Raw genomic sequence first — 16,958 nt, 5'->3', positions numbered from 1 at the left:
CATGAAGCCTAACGATGTGAAGAAAGAACAAGCTGGCAAGACGTGGAGCCGACAGCAAACCAGGCAGAGGCACAAAGTGGGATATCTTGGAGAATCTGTTAGCACCCAGATGACTGTATTACAGGAGAAAGATGGGAGATCCGTAATGAAGTCGATGGGTATGTGAGTCCACAGGCAACTAGGTATCGGCAACGGCAGGAGCAGCCCTGCTGGCTTTAAACGTGAAGACTTGTTATGGGCACAGAAAGTGCAGGAGCTCACAAAATCTCGAATGTCCTTGACCAGATCTGGCCAACAGTAGTAACGAGATATGAGAGCAATAGATCTCTGCACCCCAGAGTGTCCAGCCACATGAGAGCAGTGTACCTAAGTTAGTATCCTCTTCCGAAGAGCTGGCCGGAGGAAGCTGCCTAAAGGTTCACACAGGAGCAGCAACAACGAGAAGTTCCGGAGGAATGATTTGACAAGGTGCTGGTTCTACCCCAACATCAGAGGCACGAGAGAGGGCATCAGCTTTGAGGTTCTTCTCAGCTGGATGGAAGTGAATGAAGAGCGACTAGCGAGCCTGTCGAGGATTGAGATGCTGGGCGGTCTGGAGGTACAGGAGATTCTTTTGGTCAGTGTAGATACAGACCGGATGATGAGCTCCTTCCAGAAGATAGCGCCATTCCTCCAATGCTATGCAAAATGAGGGACAGAAAAGCATGTGTCAAGTAGCAAAAACCAAAAATACTTTATTAAATACATGAATAGACATAAAGCAGACATCAATAGGACACAAAAGGACATAAAACCATTTTAAAAGGATGCAGCCCAGTGCACCCATGAATAAAGAACCAAATGTCAGGTCATCCAGACCTGGGCCCCCAACACACAAATCCCACAGCACTAACTCCAAAATGTAAAGGCTAGGCACGTGTATGTAAGCAGGAGTGGAGTCACCACAACCAGCAGGTCTGGCATGAGGATGTGCAACAATCTGTGCACTAATGTGTGCGTAATATCCATCTATGCCAACAAAAATCCCAAAGTTGGAATAAAGTGCATGAATCTAAAGACATGAGCCCATGCTGGTGAGTTTTACCAGGAAGGTGTGAGATGGGGATGAGGGCCCAGTAGGAGTCGCCCCTTCTGTGTGCGTCGGTGAGTTCCTCCATCACAGTTTTGAACTTCGCATTTTGTCCAGTGTCTCCTGGAGAATCCAAAACTGTGGACACCTGACTGTTCCAGGCTGTCTCCCTGGCCTCCAAATCCATAACTCCCTGCGAGTATACACAAACCAAAATTCACATAAAGAGATAATAGTATGCAAAAATCTCATAAATAAATCTGCAGGCAAAACCGCCAGTCCCTTATACGAAAGTAAAAAAAGGTTTCGCCTTTCCCAAGTTCCCAATCACCAATTGAATAATTCCTCTCTGCGGCTGAGAAGGTTTTAGAGAAGAAGCCGCAGGTAAGGGTTTGACCTTTGGGCCCTTTCTGGGTGAGAACGGCTCCAGCACCAACGGATGAGGCATCAACCTCTAGCAGGAACGGTCTCTCAGTATCGGACCAGGTGAGAACTAAAGCAGAGGCAAAAGCAGACTTAGAGCTTAGAGAAAGCCTCTTCATCTGCTTGAAGAGTCTAGGATTGGTGTTCTTCTTAGTCAGCGCCACAGTAGGAGATAGAAGAGAGGAAAAATGTGGAATAAATTGCCAGTAATAATTGACGAAGCCCAGAAATCTCTGTATGGCACATAGTCCCACTGGGCGAGGCCACTGAAGTACGGCCAACAGAATGGCAGGATCAATCTGTAGCTCTTTGTCAGAAATGATGTATCCCAAGACTACTTTGATAAAACTTGCATTTCTAGAGCTTGTCCTTTAAGCGCCTAAAAACTTGCCGGATTTGGACCTGATGAGACTGCAGGTCAGGAGAAAACAACAGAATATCATCCTAGTAGACAACAGCACAAGTGTAGAGCAAGTCCCGGAAGATATTGTTGAAAAATTCCTGGATCACTGCTGGTGCATTGCAAAGGGCATTACGAGATACTTGTCATGAGTATTAAAGGCCGTCTTCCACTCATCGCCTTCACTGATGGGGATGAGGTTATATGCCAGCTGCAGATCCAGTTTAGTGAAAAACTTGGCACCCCAAATTCGATCATAAAGTTCAGTGATGAGAGGTAATGGGTAATGAGAGGCAAGCGGTAGTTGATGCATGGGCGGAGGGAGCCATCCTTCTTGGCCACAAAGAAGTATCCAGCACTGGCAGGGGAATAAGACTTGCGGATGAATCCCTTTTGCAAATTCTCCTTGATGTAGGCCGACATAGCAGCAGTTTCAGGCACATATAACGGGTATACCCGAGCTCATGAAGGAGATGTACATGGCAGCAGGTCAATGGGGCAGTCATAGGGACGGTGTGGTGGCAGAATCTCTGCTTGCTTCTCCGAGAAAACATCCACAAAGTCCTTTTATGAAGCTGGAAGACCTGTCAACTGCTTGGAAGAGTCCGGAGATGACATGTCGGGAACTGGATGGAGAGCCATGAGACAGCGAGCGTGGCATTCTGATCCCCAAAGAAGGATTTCCCCAGTCTACTAGTCGAGCACCGGAGAGTGTTGCTGCAGCCACTGAAGAACCAAAAGCACTGAAGACGTAGACCGGGGGAGCACAGATTTTTCTAAAAAATCTGATTCGACCTTAATCGAATCATAACGAATCACGTTAAAAAACAGGTATTTCCTGGCTGCAGAGAGCCTGAAGGGTGTTGTTGAATGTTGTGCCATGCTTAAATATGTATAGGGAGCATGGTTTGGTCTTCAAACAATGCTGTGTTTTAGTATGACACGCACATGGCAACCGCCGCTCTTAGAATCGCTTCACTCTTCATTTCCATGTGCACTTACAGAGGCCAACTACACCAAATAAGCGAAGCGGGAACGCAGCGTGATTAGGTAACGTCTGTGCCAGCTCGAAAGGACTGAGCTGAGGGCCAAAATCCCACTATAACATCACAGAGTGCACTCCTTTTACACTGACATCAGTTGATTCCATAGATTATCTTAGAGTATCCACTCCTGCTTTTGGCTATCAATCCTGAAGCTTTTCATTCCTTCTGGCAGATGAAATGAAGGGGAAAACCAAACAGTGCCAAAGTCATAGAGTGGTGGAGGGTGAAAACAGCATTATGGAAATCACTGGGTGTTCCAGGGAGACAGCGGTCAGTTGGCAGCAGCATGAGTAGGCTGCAGAGTGGCACAATAACACATTATGGAGGTGGCAGAAACATAGTAGGCCACAAAGTGACACAACGATAAGAGTGCAGAGGTGGCGGCAGCAGCATCAGCAGCAGCAACAGGAGGCCACAGGTGGCAGCTACATGGTAGCAGCAACATGGAAAGCCAGAGCGTGGTCCAATGACAGAGTGTGGAGGTTCCGGCGGCAGCAGAAGCAGCAGCAGGAGCCCTAAGGTGGCAGCAACATGGAAAGCCACAGAGTGGCACAATGATATAGTGTGAAGGTGGCATCAATAGGAGTCCAGCAGCAGCAGGGGCCCGCAGGGTGGCTCAATGATAAAGTGTGAAGGTGGCATCAGTAGCAGCAGCAGCAGGAGCCAGCAGAGTGGCACAATGATATAGTGTGAATGGGCATCAGTAGCAGCAGTAGCAGGAGCCCACAGGGTGGCACAATGATACAGTGTGGAGGTGGCATCAGCAGCAGGAGATTGCAGAGTGGCACAATGATATAGTGTGAAGGTGGCTTCAGTAGCAGCAGCAGCAGGAGCCTGCAGAGTGGCACAATGATATAGTGTGGAGATGGCGGACAATTCCAGTCCCTGGTAAAGATGGTAGGAGGCAGATGGTGAAACTGGCAAAAGATGTGTGGCATCAGGCGGGTGAAAGCATCAGAATAGTGACTGAGGCAGGTAGTTAGAACAATGACTCATTTCTCAACGTTTGGAGAAGGCGTCATCGCTGATCTAATCTGATGCATTAGGCATTGATGAGTTGAAATCCTGAGCAAACCAACCCTGATTCATCTTGACATAGGTCTGCCTCTCCACATTACGGGTGGACAAGCGGGTTCTCCTTGGTGTAACGATGGCCCCCGCCACACTGAACCACGCTCTGATGCTCTGATGCCACACTACTGGCCGGGCAGGACAGCTTCTCTACTGCAAATTCCACAAATTTCAGCCACGCATCAAGTTTGGCTGCCCAGTAGTCCAGGGGATCCTGCACCTAAGGTGGTAAAGTGCTGTCCAAGTAGGCCACAACCTGCTGGTGCAGGATCTGCTCCATGTCCTGCTGCTGCTGGCGGCTACCCTCCTCACTAGGCGGGAGAAGGAAGTTGCTCAATAAGGAATCCAGACTTAAGCTGCTGCTGCTGATGGAGCTGCTACTGCTCCTAACCCCCAGCACCCCACAGCAGCTGTGGCAGTAGTACACAAGCGATGACTGCCAGGAATCCCCTGGTCAGACCTGACAGAGGATGGATAATGTCGCACACAGGCAGTGGGCAACTGTGTGCACAGTATTTCTCTAAAGTATGCCAGTTGTTTATCCCTCTCAGCAGCTGGAAAAGTCAGCCATTTTTGACTGGTAGCCAGAGTTCAAAAGGGTGGAAAGCCCAAAGTCATCCCTATGGCGGATGTTGACTATTCGGCTGTCACTAGTTAGGCAAAGCAGCATGCTGTGGGCCATCTAAGCAAGTGACTCTGACGGACTCCCGGCCTCCATCTCCACGGTGCTTCTGGGTCATCTGCCTCGTCTTCTACCTCCTTTGGATGCTCCTGCTCCTCCTCTCTTTCACTTCCACTCACCTGAGTGAAAAAAACACTGATTTCACCAGACTCTGCTTGTGCTCCTATGTCCTCCTCCTCATCCTCCTCCAGTTCAGCCCCCACCGGACTCATGGCATGAAGCAGTGGAATGACGTTATTCATCCCGCAGTCCTGGTGACTGACAAATAACGTGGCCTCTTCAAAGGGCCTGAGCAAACGGCAGGTGTCACGCATGAGCTGCCAATGGCTGACATCAAAGTTACACAGGGGAGTACTACTGTCCGCAAAAAATCATTAATGGCATCAGACTATGTTGGGGTAGGTCGTTCTGATGCTGCAACTGTGCTTGTCTTTGTAAGATTGGCTGAAGTGTCTGCACAGTGTCCTGGCCATTTTTAGAATGCCTTGCAGATGGTTGTAAGACTTCAGAAACTTGTATAACCAGATTGAACACGTGCGCCATGTAGGGCGCATGGACCATTCCTCTTCAGTGCAGCACGGACACCATTTTCCTCCCATTGTCTGTCACCATGGTTCTGATTTTTAGTTGGCGCGGAAAAAGCCACACATTGATTTGTTGTTGCACGACATGGAGCGGTTCCTCCCCTGTGTTACTTTGTCCACCAAGGCAAACCAGGTGTTCCCTGCACTTGTGGTATGATAGAGCAGCACTTGTGGAGACTAATGTGGTGGTGGAGAAGGAGGAGGAGTAGGCGGACACTGGCGCAGGAGCAGCAGTTTGACAACGTGGAGGAGAAAGCGCCTGTCTCTTGTGGAAGTTATTGGTGTGGCTGGGCGGGAAGCACATTCACCCAGTGGGCCGTAAAGGACATATACTGGCCCTGCCCATAGTTACAGCTCCACAAGTCCGCGCTTGCGTGCACCTTTGAAGAAACTGATAGGCTCAAGGACTGGCCCACCTTCTGTTCTACATATTGGTGAAGGACTGGCACAGCCTTTTTGAAAAAAAAATTGCGGCTTGGAACTCTCCACCATGGTTTGGCACAAGCCATTATTTCTCTGAAGGGTGCATAGTCCACAACTTGGAAAGGTAGGGACTGCATTACCAACAACTTCGACAAGAGCACGGTCAGCTTCTGCACCTTAGGATGGCTGGACGCATAGAGCTGTCTCTTTGTAATCGCCTCGCTCAACGACTGCTGGCGTCATGAGTAGCGAGGAGCTGGAAAGTCTGGACCGGGAGATGATGTCAAAGACAAACAGTTCCCTTCGGCAGAGGTGCTGGAGCCTTGACTTGCTGAAACAGAATGTGTGCCACTAGGTGCTGCTGCTGCTATTGCTGCGCCTTAAGTATGGTGGTAATTTTACCACCAACACTCCGCACTGAGCGACTAATAGCGCCGCTGCCTCGCTGAGCCCCTGTGCCACTGCTTACTTGTACCTGCGAGTTGGGATTTGTATCCCACAGATGTTTTGCTCCAGTCCTCACACTGCTGCCACCCTGCTGACTCACAGACACAGTAGCAACTTGCTGCCTGCTCAGCTGACACTCTCTTCGCCTGACGATGATGAATCCCCTGCTACACCCAGCTTCCAAGTGCAATCAGCTACATCATCGTCAATTTGCGTTTCCCGGTCACTGCTTCTCTCCTCACCGGTGTCAGTTTGCACAGCCTGCCTACTGCACAAAGCAGCGGATGTCTGCCCCACCTCTTCACTGCCAAGCAGCTGCTGACTGTCCTAAAACACTTTGTCCTCGCTGAACAGTGGCGCTGAGCCCAGACCACGAGGTAGCTCTCTGGCTGCCGGGAAGGAACAGGACAGAGGCTTGTTGAGGACAGGTGAGGGCCTCTTACCTGCTCCTGGGCCATGCCAACTAATTGTTGTATCTGAGGAAACCATAGACTCTTGGCTGGGGTTGTTAGATGTTATATTTGAGCAATTGGATGACCTAGTCAACCCTTCAACAACCTTTGGGTTGTTGATCAACACACAGCCGCTAGATGACAATGGCAGTTCTGGCCTCACAGAGTCACCCCTGCTGCGATGTCCCCTGACCGTGCTGCCACCTCTGCCTGCTCCATCTGCCACCTTTTTATCTGACATAATAGTTTATAAACTATGTGGATTTCACACGTAAATCTGGCTGTAAACTATAGCCCCTAAAAAGATGTGGCAATGTGCATTATACAGATACCCCACAACTGACACCCACTGAGAGGTCCACAAATCACTACAGCAGCTGCATAATCAAATCAAAATGCAACACACATCAAAAACGCACTGCACTTGCATATGTCTGCATACAATTTCCATTCACGTGAAGTGTGACATAAACCAATGAATACATTGGGGCAGATTTACTTACCCGGTGCAGTCACGATCCAGCGGACACTGATTCGGGTCCAGCCGGAATACACTAAGGTAGTGCGCCCGATGTCCACCAGGTGTCGTTGCTACGCTGAAGTCCGCTGGAGTGTGTCGGAGTTCACGATCCTATCCTGGGTGCAGGTAAGCGCGTGTCAAGCGACACATTTTTTAAAAAAAATTCTGCGTTTTTTACGAATCCGTTGGGTTTTCCGACGGCCACGCCCCCCAATTTCCGTCACATGCATGCATGCCGATGAGCCACAATCTGATTGCATGCGCCAAAAACCCGGGGCAATTCAGGGAAAGACGGCGCAAATCGGTAATATTCGGGTAACCCGGCGAAAAATAGTGATTCGGGCCCTTAGTAAATGACCCCCAATGGGTCACAGTGCAATGCAAGTTCTGCACGTGAAATACACACACAGAGCACTTGCCTAAAAAATGCAAGTATAAAAGGGACCTTATACTGAATTTGCCTCTGTTTTGACTAGGCGAAGACCTGCAGCACAGGTGGCAGAGAATTTGGAGGCAGAGGATAAGGATTTTGAAACTCCACCACTTTGGGAATCTGGCTTCTTCTGTCTTGGTTGGTGTTAAGATGGAAAGCCAAGCTGATGAGGAATAGACTCCTGGACCATCTTCAGCTGCTTTGGAGCCTCTACAGCCCTCTGAGCAGGTGTTGATCCTGTTGAAGCTGTTTTTCCATTACCTGCTCCTCATAAAAGTCAATCAGGAAGGGATGGTCCTTGGCATGTGGTGCAAAAGACGGTTATGAATTATTTGGGGAGCACAGGAGGTCACAATAGTGACTTATCTGCATCCACATGCGACAGGTGCTTGAAGAAAATTTCCCCCTATGTCCGAGCTCCTTTTTCATTACTCTAGATGCCTTCTGCCTGCCACATGATCCTATAATCCTTATTGCCGCATTGCCTCATGGAGCCAGCCTCTGCAACCACCTCCTCCGCCTCAGGCCTACTCTGGGTATTATTTAGGCCCTTTATCCTCACCCCGAATGTACCCTTACCTGCAGCCACAGGTATTATGGGTCTGGAGCTTCCAACCAACATCTTTCCCAGCAGTATGCAGAAAGCCCCCCTATGTATCCAGCATGGCTAGCCCCTGGGGTTCTTTCTACACCTTCACCAGCATTAAGTGCACCTCAATTTCTTGGTGCAAGTGTTGAGGGGCCATAATCTCACTCAGCACCTTTAAAATTTCAAATTTTTAAAATATTTTGTTTGGTAGCTAGAGATGGGCATAATTGATCCGAACGAGTCGGAATTCTTTCCGAATTTCAGGAAAACTTCATTTCGTCACAAATAGGAAGTTTACGGTGATTCATGGGATCAAATGTTTTTTTTTTTTACTTTATTAGCAAAACGGCTGCGAGCACAACGTGTTACACGGGACAGAGAACTCTGGAAAGAAGAAAGGAACACCCTCGATCACATGTGCAGACATGTAAGCCCAATCAGTGACCGGCAGGATTGTGTGATGTCACAGCCCTATAAAAACTGACAGCCATTTTCAATCCCTTCATTTCACACTTCATGTACTGCCTGTAGCATCCAGCTGCTTTTACTCAGTAGCTGATGGAGTGTTTTTTTCTCAAAGTCCAGGTTGTCAGATTTTGGGGTTCTATGTTCCTCAAATTACAATTCTTTTTTGTTGTTAAAGTAGATATCAAGGAATCTGTGTCAAATCCACATAGTTGTTTAACCAATATGTCAGACAGAAAGGTGGCAGGTGGAGCAGGCAGAGGTGGCAGCACAGTAAGTGGACGTCACAGCATTGGTGACTCTGTGAGGCCAGAACTGCTGTTGTCATCTAGCGGCAGTGCGTTGATCAACAACCCAAAGGTTCTGGATTGGTTTACTAGGTCATCCAATTCCTCCCAAATGACATCTGACAACACCAGCCATGAGTCTGTGGGTTCGGCAGATACAACAATTAGTTGGCATGGCCCAGGAGCAGGTAAGAGGCCCTCATCTGTCCTCAACCAGCCTCTGTCCTGTTCATTTCCCTCAGCCAGAGATCTATTAGGTGGTCTGGGCTCAGCACCACTATTCAGCGAGGACAAAGTGTTTTAGGACAGTCAGCAGCTGCTTGGCAGTGAAGAGGTGGGGCAGACATCCGCTGCTTTGTGCAGTAGGTGGTAGTGATAGGAATTCCAGCACTTCTTATTGAGCTGGCTCATTAGGCTCCACTCACTTGGAAGAGCCGGCTCTTCTGGCTTGGGTTAAGCAAGGGCTTCATCATCATCGTCAGGAGAAGAGGGTGTCAGCTTGCGCGTCATATTTTTAAATATGGGCAATTCTCCTCATCCTGCTTCTTGTTTTTTCAGGCCTGCCACAACCCCTGGCCTAGATTGATGAAATCAGGGCTATAACTTTTCAGGAAAGCAATGGCACAGCTTTCATGTTTATCCATCATTAGAAAAAAACATATGTCCCTTCAGTAGTGGAATCTTGTACTGATCTAAGCAGTTCTACTCTGAATGTAACCAATAAAAAAATAGGCAAAGATAATATTTTCAGTGAAATTATAATGAATGATGAATGAATGAATGAATGTATTCGTATTAATGTAAATTCATAATAAATCAATTCTGCATTAATGGAACTTCAAATAAATTTTTTTTAAATTCTGTATTTGAATAACTGGATCTGAAGACCCATAGCACCTTTAGCTACAGTGAGAGGAAGAGTCTTTTTTTTTTTTGATCAGATATTTCTTTCTTTATTTTCAATTTTTTGAAATAACAAGAACAAGAACAACAATACAAGAAAAAACAGTCCCCCCTCCCCACATCCCCGTCCCAGCCAGGGCTACAAATTATTTATGACAGAATCAGCATATATCCCTTACACTCTTAAGTCACCACGCAGGGCTATAAAAGATTAGCACATAAATGCAATAAGCTTGACAACGTACAAAAAGACATATGTTGAATAAACATTTAAAGTGCACCTACCACCACAATTCTACCTATAATGGTAGAACTGGTGGAAGGGGGATGAATGGAACATAAGGATAGCCCTTTTTGGGCTAATCCTTACGTCCCGGCTATCCTTTTGTAAACTTTAATGTCTTTTATATGCTAATTTTTTAAGCGGCTACTGGGACGTGGAGTAGCCGGACATGAGGCTACTAGTCGCGGCTACTCCACGCCCCAGTAGCCTCGTTCCTCCGCCTACCAGGCAATCTTCGGCGTGCAGTTTCTCGTAGCGCAGAACGCCGGGTACTTGGACGCGGGCGCGCAGCTACGAGCATATCAAGGAATGTTACTATTTCCCCTCCCGATGACTGTCTCTGTGACTGGTAGATTAGGGTAGATTAGAAATCTACTAGCACCTTCATTATTCCTGCCGTATCACAATGTATTTGCCCACTATTGTCTTTCATAGCTGATATATGTCCCTTGTTGTGCCTATAGATGCCCCACCCTTTCCCCTTCTTTAAAGAAGTGCTGCTTAACATACATACTCTTCCTATTAGCTACTTCTACCAGATGATTATTTAAAGATGACTGTGCATTCCTCAATCTATTCTGTGTATCCGGGCTTGGGTTCCCAATAAACATTCTTTCTGCTAGCTCCATCTCCTTATGTATCGCCACATCTAGAGCTCAGGACCGCATTTAAGTAACACTAATATTCTTCATTAATATACCTCTTATGTGGCCTTTAAGCACTTCCCACACATTGGACAGAGATTCTGATCCCACATTCTCTTCAGTAAATCTGCTTATCTCAATTTCTAGGCCACTAGTCACACTGAAAACAGACAACTAGAGATGAGCGAGCACTAAAATGCTCGGGTGCTCGTTATTCGAGACAAACTTTTCCAGATGCTCGAGTGCTCGTCTCGAATAACGAGCCCCATTGAAGTCAATGGGAGACCCGAGCATTTTTCAAAGGGACCATGGTTCAGGAATAAAATGTGTTATTTAATTGAAAAAGAATGTCTTCTGATAAGTTAGCAGATGTATGCAAACATCTGCAATCTATTCTTCACTGTTCCGCGCGTATATTATCTCCCGACAAGTTAACAGATGTGAAGAACAGTGAAGAATAGAATAAAAACAGTGAACACAGGATCATTTAAGTGAAAAACGCAGTGAAAAACACAGTGAAGAATAGATTACAGATGTTCGGCACATCTGCTTACTTGTCGGGGTGATACGCTGTCCCGGGATCCGCTCCTCTTCCTCCACTGAAGTCTCCCCGTGCTGCCCGATGTCTCCCCGTGCTGCCCGATGTCTCCCCCGTGCTGACCGATGTCTCCCCGTGCTTCCCGATGTCTCCCCGCGCTGCCCGATGTCTCCCCCGTGCTGCCCGATGTCTCCCCGCGCTGCCCGATGTCTCCCCCGTGCTGCCCGATGTCTCCCCCGTGCTGCCCGATGTCTCCCCCGTGCTGCCCGATGTCTCCCCCGTGCTGCCCGATGTCTCCCCCGTGCTTCCCGATGTCTCCCTGCGCTGCCCGATGTCTCCCCCGTGCTGCCCGATGTCTCCCCGCGCTGCCCGATGTCTCCCCCGTGCTGCCTGATGTCTCCCCGTGCTGCCCGATGTCTCCCCCGTGCTGCCCGATGTCTACCCCGTGCTTCCCGATGTCTCCCCGCGCTGCCCGATGTCTCCCCCGTGCTGCCCGATGTCTCCCTGCTGCCGTTCCGCGCGTATCTTCCGACAAGTAAGCAGATGTGCCGAACATCTGTAATCTATTCTTCACTGTGTTCTTCACTGTCTTTTTCACTTAAATGATCCTGTGTTCACTGTGTTCACTGTTTTTATTCTATTCTTCATTGTTCTTCACTGTGTTTTTTTAATTAAATGCTCGATCTCGAGCAGGGGAAATACTCGTCCGAGCAACGAGCCGTTTCGAGTACCTTAATACTCGAACGAGCATCAAGCTTGGACGAGTATACTCGCTCATCTCTACAGACAACCAGAAGAGGTTAAGACGCCACAATCTATTCACAGCCCTGGGGGCATCATAAATAGACAGTGGAGTCAGTACTGGAGAATGGTCAGATAGGGAGTGAGGAAGGTACTGTACCTCTCCCATTATGGTCATTGCCATCGAATTCCCCAGGACAAGATCTTTGCGAGTAGAGGAGCAGCAGGAGTACTGTCTCTCTTGCGGATGTTGACGCCTCCACACATCTTGGAGATCAACCTCCTGCAGCGGAAGACCAAATGGGGTCATCCCTTGCCCCGGCTGACCTTGACCAATTCTACATCTATCTAGGTCATATTGAGGTATATTGTTAAAGTCCCAGACGATCAAACACGGTATCCCTGGGTATTTAGCGACATATTGTAATATACATTGGAGTAACACACCAGAATATGGGGGGGACATACACAGTCACAAGCAACAAAACACGGGAGCCAACTTTGCAGTACAGGCGTATATATCTCCCTTCGGCATCTACCGTTTTCTCCATACACTGAAAGGGCACGTTTTTATGTACTAGGACACTTACTCCTGTTGCGTATGATGAGTATGTCGCATGACATTCAAACCCCATCCACACCTTATGTAACTGAGACAGCCGATCTGTGATCATATGGGAGGAAGTGTCTTTGGTTTTCCCTTTTTTTTATTCCTATGTTAAAATCAACATGATTAAATTTCATATCAAACAAAATAAAATGGCAAGAAGGTAACAGAATGGACAACACCCTGATAGGGATCACAAATTGACAATTGGAGGTTAACCCTATTGTCAACCAACTGATGGTATCAAACTCCTGGAGTTGGTCTCTCCCATTATTATGGGGTGTAAGTCAGCCACATTCTGCAATTTACAAGAAAGAAGTGGAATGCGGTGCCCTCTTATCATGGTTATGTGAGGAGAACACCTGGAGGGCCAACTTTGGTAGTTTACTAGGTTGCTGATACTGCCATAGGCCAATATGACACAGAGTCTACCAGAAGTACAAGGACACCATTCAAAGGAGAACACTTTGAGAATGGTGAACTGGGTCTGAATATCAGTTACACCATTAACGGGTGTAACATAATTTTTCAAAAATGATATTTAATTAGTTTAATGGTTTTTCTTAAAAGGTTCTGTTTAGAGATGGCCACAAGCACCACATGTTACATGGGGCAAAGAACTCTGGGAAGCAGCTGTCAAATCAACTGTCAAATCAACATAGTTGATGGAGTGATTTTTTTTCTCAAAGTCTAGGGTGTCAGTTTTTTGGGTTCTGTATTCCCCAAGTCTGGAGTCCGTAATTAACCGCAGCTTCCTTCACCTGCCTAGGGAAGAGGGTAGCCGCCACCAGCAGCAGGAAATGGAGCAGACTCTGCACCAGCAGGTGGTGGCCTACTTGGACAGCACTCTACCATCCCAGGTAGATGATCCGCTGCACTACTGGGCAGCCAAACTTGATGTGTGACCGCAACTTGCAAAGTTTCCAGTAGAGAAGCTGTCCTGCCCGTAGTAGTGTGGCATCGAAGCAGGTGATCAGTGCGGCGGGGGCCATCATCATTACCCCAAGGATAACCCGCTTGTCCTTAATATGGAGAGACTGACCTTTGTCAAGATGAATTAGGTTTGGATCGGCCAGGATTTCAACTCATCACTACCTAATGCATCAGAATAGATCAGTCTCCTCCAAACGTTGAGAAATGAACTACCTGCCTCAGGCACTATTCTGATGCTTTCACCCACCTGATGCCACACACATGCTGTCAGTTGCTCCATCTGCCTCCCACCATCTTACCAGGGACTGGAATTGTCACCCACCTCCACACTCTGTCATTGTGCCACTTTTTGACCTCCTGCTGCTGCTGCTGCTGCCGGCACCTCCACTCTGTGGCCTACCAGGTTGGTCCCACCTCCAGCATTTTTCATTGTGCCAATCTCAAACATCCGTCTGCTGCCGCCACCTCCACGCTATGTCATTGTGCCACTCTGTGGCCCACCATGTTGCTGCCACCTCCATAATTTGTCATTTTGCCACTCTGCGACCTGCTCATGCTGCTGTCAACTGACCGCTGTCTCCCTGGAACACACTGTGATTTGCATAATGCTGTTTTCACCCTCCATCGCTCTATGACGTTGCCACTATGTTTGGTTTTCCCCTTCATTTCATCTGTCAGAAGGAAAGAAAAGCCTCAGGATTGATAGCCAAAAGCAGGAGTGGATACAGAACACAGAGGACATGCAAGTATCCCATTTACTGGTCAACTCTGTTTTGGATCAACTTCTGTTTGTTTTTGGCTTTAGCAATACTGATGGATTATTGACCGATTGAAAGCGGAAACTAATGGATGAAAATAAGGGCAAAATGATCAGTGACGTCAATGCAGAATTACTTATGACACCCTCTGCACTCTTTTGGGGGTTTCTACATGTATCCACGTTTAACAGAACAGGTTCTGTCATAATCTATGGAATCATCTGATGTCAGTGTAAAAAGAGTGCACTCTGTGATGTTATAGTGGGATTTTGGCCCTCAGCTCAGTCCTTTCGAGCTGGCACAGACATTACCTTGTCAGGCTGCGTTCCCGCTTCGCTTATTTGGGGAAGTTGGCCTATGTAAGTGCACATGAAAGTGAAGAGTGAAGTGATTCTAAGAGCTGCGGCTGTCATGTGCGTGTAGTACTAAAACACAGGATTGTTTGAAGACCAATCCATGCTCCCTATGCATATTTAAGCATGGCAAAACATTCTACAACACCCTACAGGCTCTCTGCAGCCAGGAAATACCTGGTTTTTAACGGCTGTGGTCCTTCCAGGCGGTTCGCCACTTCCACCCATCTATGTTCCCAGGACCCGAAACATTGCTGATACAACGGATAGGTGGGCATGGCACGCCACCCGGAACTGGTCAGAGTGGAGCTTCCCTACTCCTTAAGGAAACTTACCATTTGATTTCATACATTATGAAGCAAACATACCTTGAGACTGATGTAGCTACACTGATGCAGGATCGTTTCTTGGTTAATCCCTGAGTTGAGTGGTTTTGCTGATAAAACAATTATAACATTCAGGACCTTTGGAAAGCTGGGACAGGCTGGCTGACACATTACAAGAGCTTGAAATTACAAATGGAGGTTAGTCAACCACTAATCAACCTGAGCTGGATCACTCATACACAGCAGCAGGTGGATGGTGCAGCAATTGATTATTCTACCTCCAGGCACAACCCAGGGATTACATCATCCTCTCCTGCAGTGAATAACTAATGTGCTAGACAAGCGCTGAAGGAGCCACAGAAAGGGGACATCTTCATTATTATAATGTTATATCTGTTTTTTTCAGCAAAACCAGTCAGCTCAGGGATTAACCTAGATATGATCCTGCATCAGTGTTGCTACAGCAGTCTCAAGGTATGTTTGCTTCATAATGCATCAAATCGAATGGCAGTTTTTCTTTAAAGAAACAAGGATAAGACTCTGACAGAGTTCGAGATTGGTATTTGAGTTGTACAGTTTTGGAAAATAAATGTTTTTGTTTAAAATAAAAGTTATACAATTATATGAAATGTGCAAGAATACAAGACTTATGAAACTTGTGCCCCCATCACCTGACATTCCTATGCACACGGTCATGTAAAACCTTCTTTATATCATTATTCTTGAGACTGTAGATGATGGGGTTGATCAGAGGAGTGAACACAGTATAGAGCAGGGACAGGATCTTACTGATACTTAAGGTTTTCTCTGTTGTTGGCAAAACATAAACACCGAATAGAGACCAGAAGAATATGGAGACCACAATGAGGTGGGAGCTACAGGTGGAGAAGGCTTTCTGTCTCCCGGTGCTGGATGGGATCCTTAAGATGGTGATTATAATTTTGATATATGAAAATATGATAATTGTTAAAGGGATTAAAATTACAATTATGCTAGAAAGAATTATTTCCATCCGAACAATGTGCGGATCTGAACAGGAAAGTTCTAGTATAGGAATGAAGTCACAGAAGAAGTGGTCAATAATGTTTGGTCCACAAAAGTTTAACATCAATGTTGATAGGATGAAGTTTAAAGTAATGCAAAAACCAACCAAACAGGAGGTGACGACCAATATCACACAACATCTATGGGTCATGATTGAGTTATACCGGAGGGGGTTACAGATGGCCACATATCTGTCATAGGACATCACTCCCAGGAGAAGACATTCAGATGCTTCCAGAGAAGCAAAGAAATACAATTGAGTCATACAGTCACTAAACGCAATGGTTCCTCTCTGATGGAGTAGAACATGAAGCATCTTGGGCACAATAACTGTGGTCAATAAGATGTCAATGAAGGACAGATTTGAGATGAAGAAGTACATGGGAGTGTGGAGGTTCTTGCTGGTGGACACCAGGGTGATGGCCAATAAATTCATCAAAATTGTAAAACAGTAAATTAAAAGAAGGAGAATAAACATTACAATTCTTATTTTGTTACCAGCTTGAAATCCTAACATGATAAATTCTGTGACAACCGTCTTATTGATATTATCTAAGGCCATGTTCACAATGGAAAAACATACATGAAGTTTCTATAGATCCCTGTAGAGATAGAGACTAGTTCACAATTTTTTCTACATTGTATTTGCACCGAAGGACATTTAAAATTATTATAATGAAAAGGCAAATTGAGTAATGAAAATACTATGAGAACACCAGAATCTTCTCTTCTAGATAGTTTGTGTGACGCCGCTCCATTCCTGTAGGTACAACTGTAGGAGTCTGCTCTCCCTCTCCCTTTTTGCTTCTAGTTGGTATCTGGACCCACTAACATTCTGGATGCAACCTGCTCCTGGATCATTAGTTGTACATGTGCGCAGTTTTCAGGCCATTCATCGTGCGTAACATTTCCCATCATTTTACACCCGTTTTTCAAA

The 16,958-nt window shown here is 46.7% G+C and overlaps 1 protein-coding gene across 1 annotated transcript; it reads right to left on the bottom strand.

The window, feature by feature from the left end:
• Positions 1–15,644: 15,644 nt before the first annotated feature.
• Positions 15,645–16,583, bottom strand: LOC140128702 (olfactory receptor 10A7-like). The gene has a single exon (XM_072150401.1). It carries the CDS (start codon positions 16,581–16,583, stop codon positions 15,645–15,647), a length of 939 nt encoding a protein of 312 aa, XP_072006502.1.
• Between the last annotated feature and the right edge of the window lie 375 nt (positions 16,584–16,958).

The sequence above is a fragment of the Engystomops pustulosus genome, chromosome 4, assembly GCF_040894005.1.
Source record: "Engystomops pustulosus chromosome 4, aEngPut4.maternal, whole genome shotgun sequence".
Lineage (NCBI taxonomy): Eukaryota > Metazoa > Chordata > Amphibia > Anura > Leptodactylidae > Engystomops > Engystomops pustulosus.
This window is presented reverse-complemented; position numbering and strand designations above follow the sequence as displayed.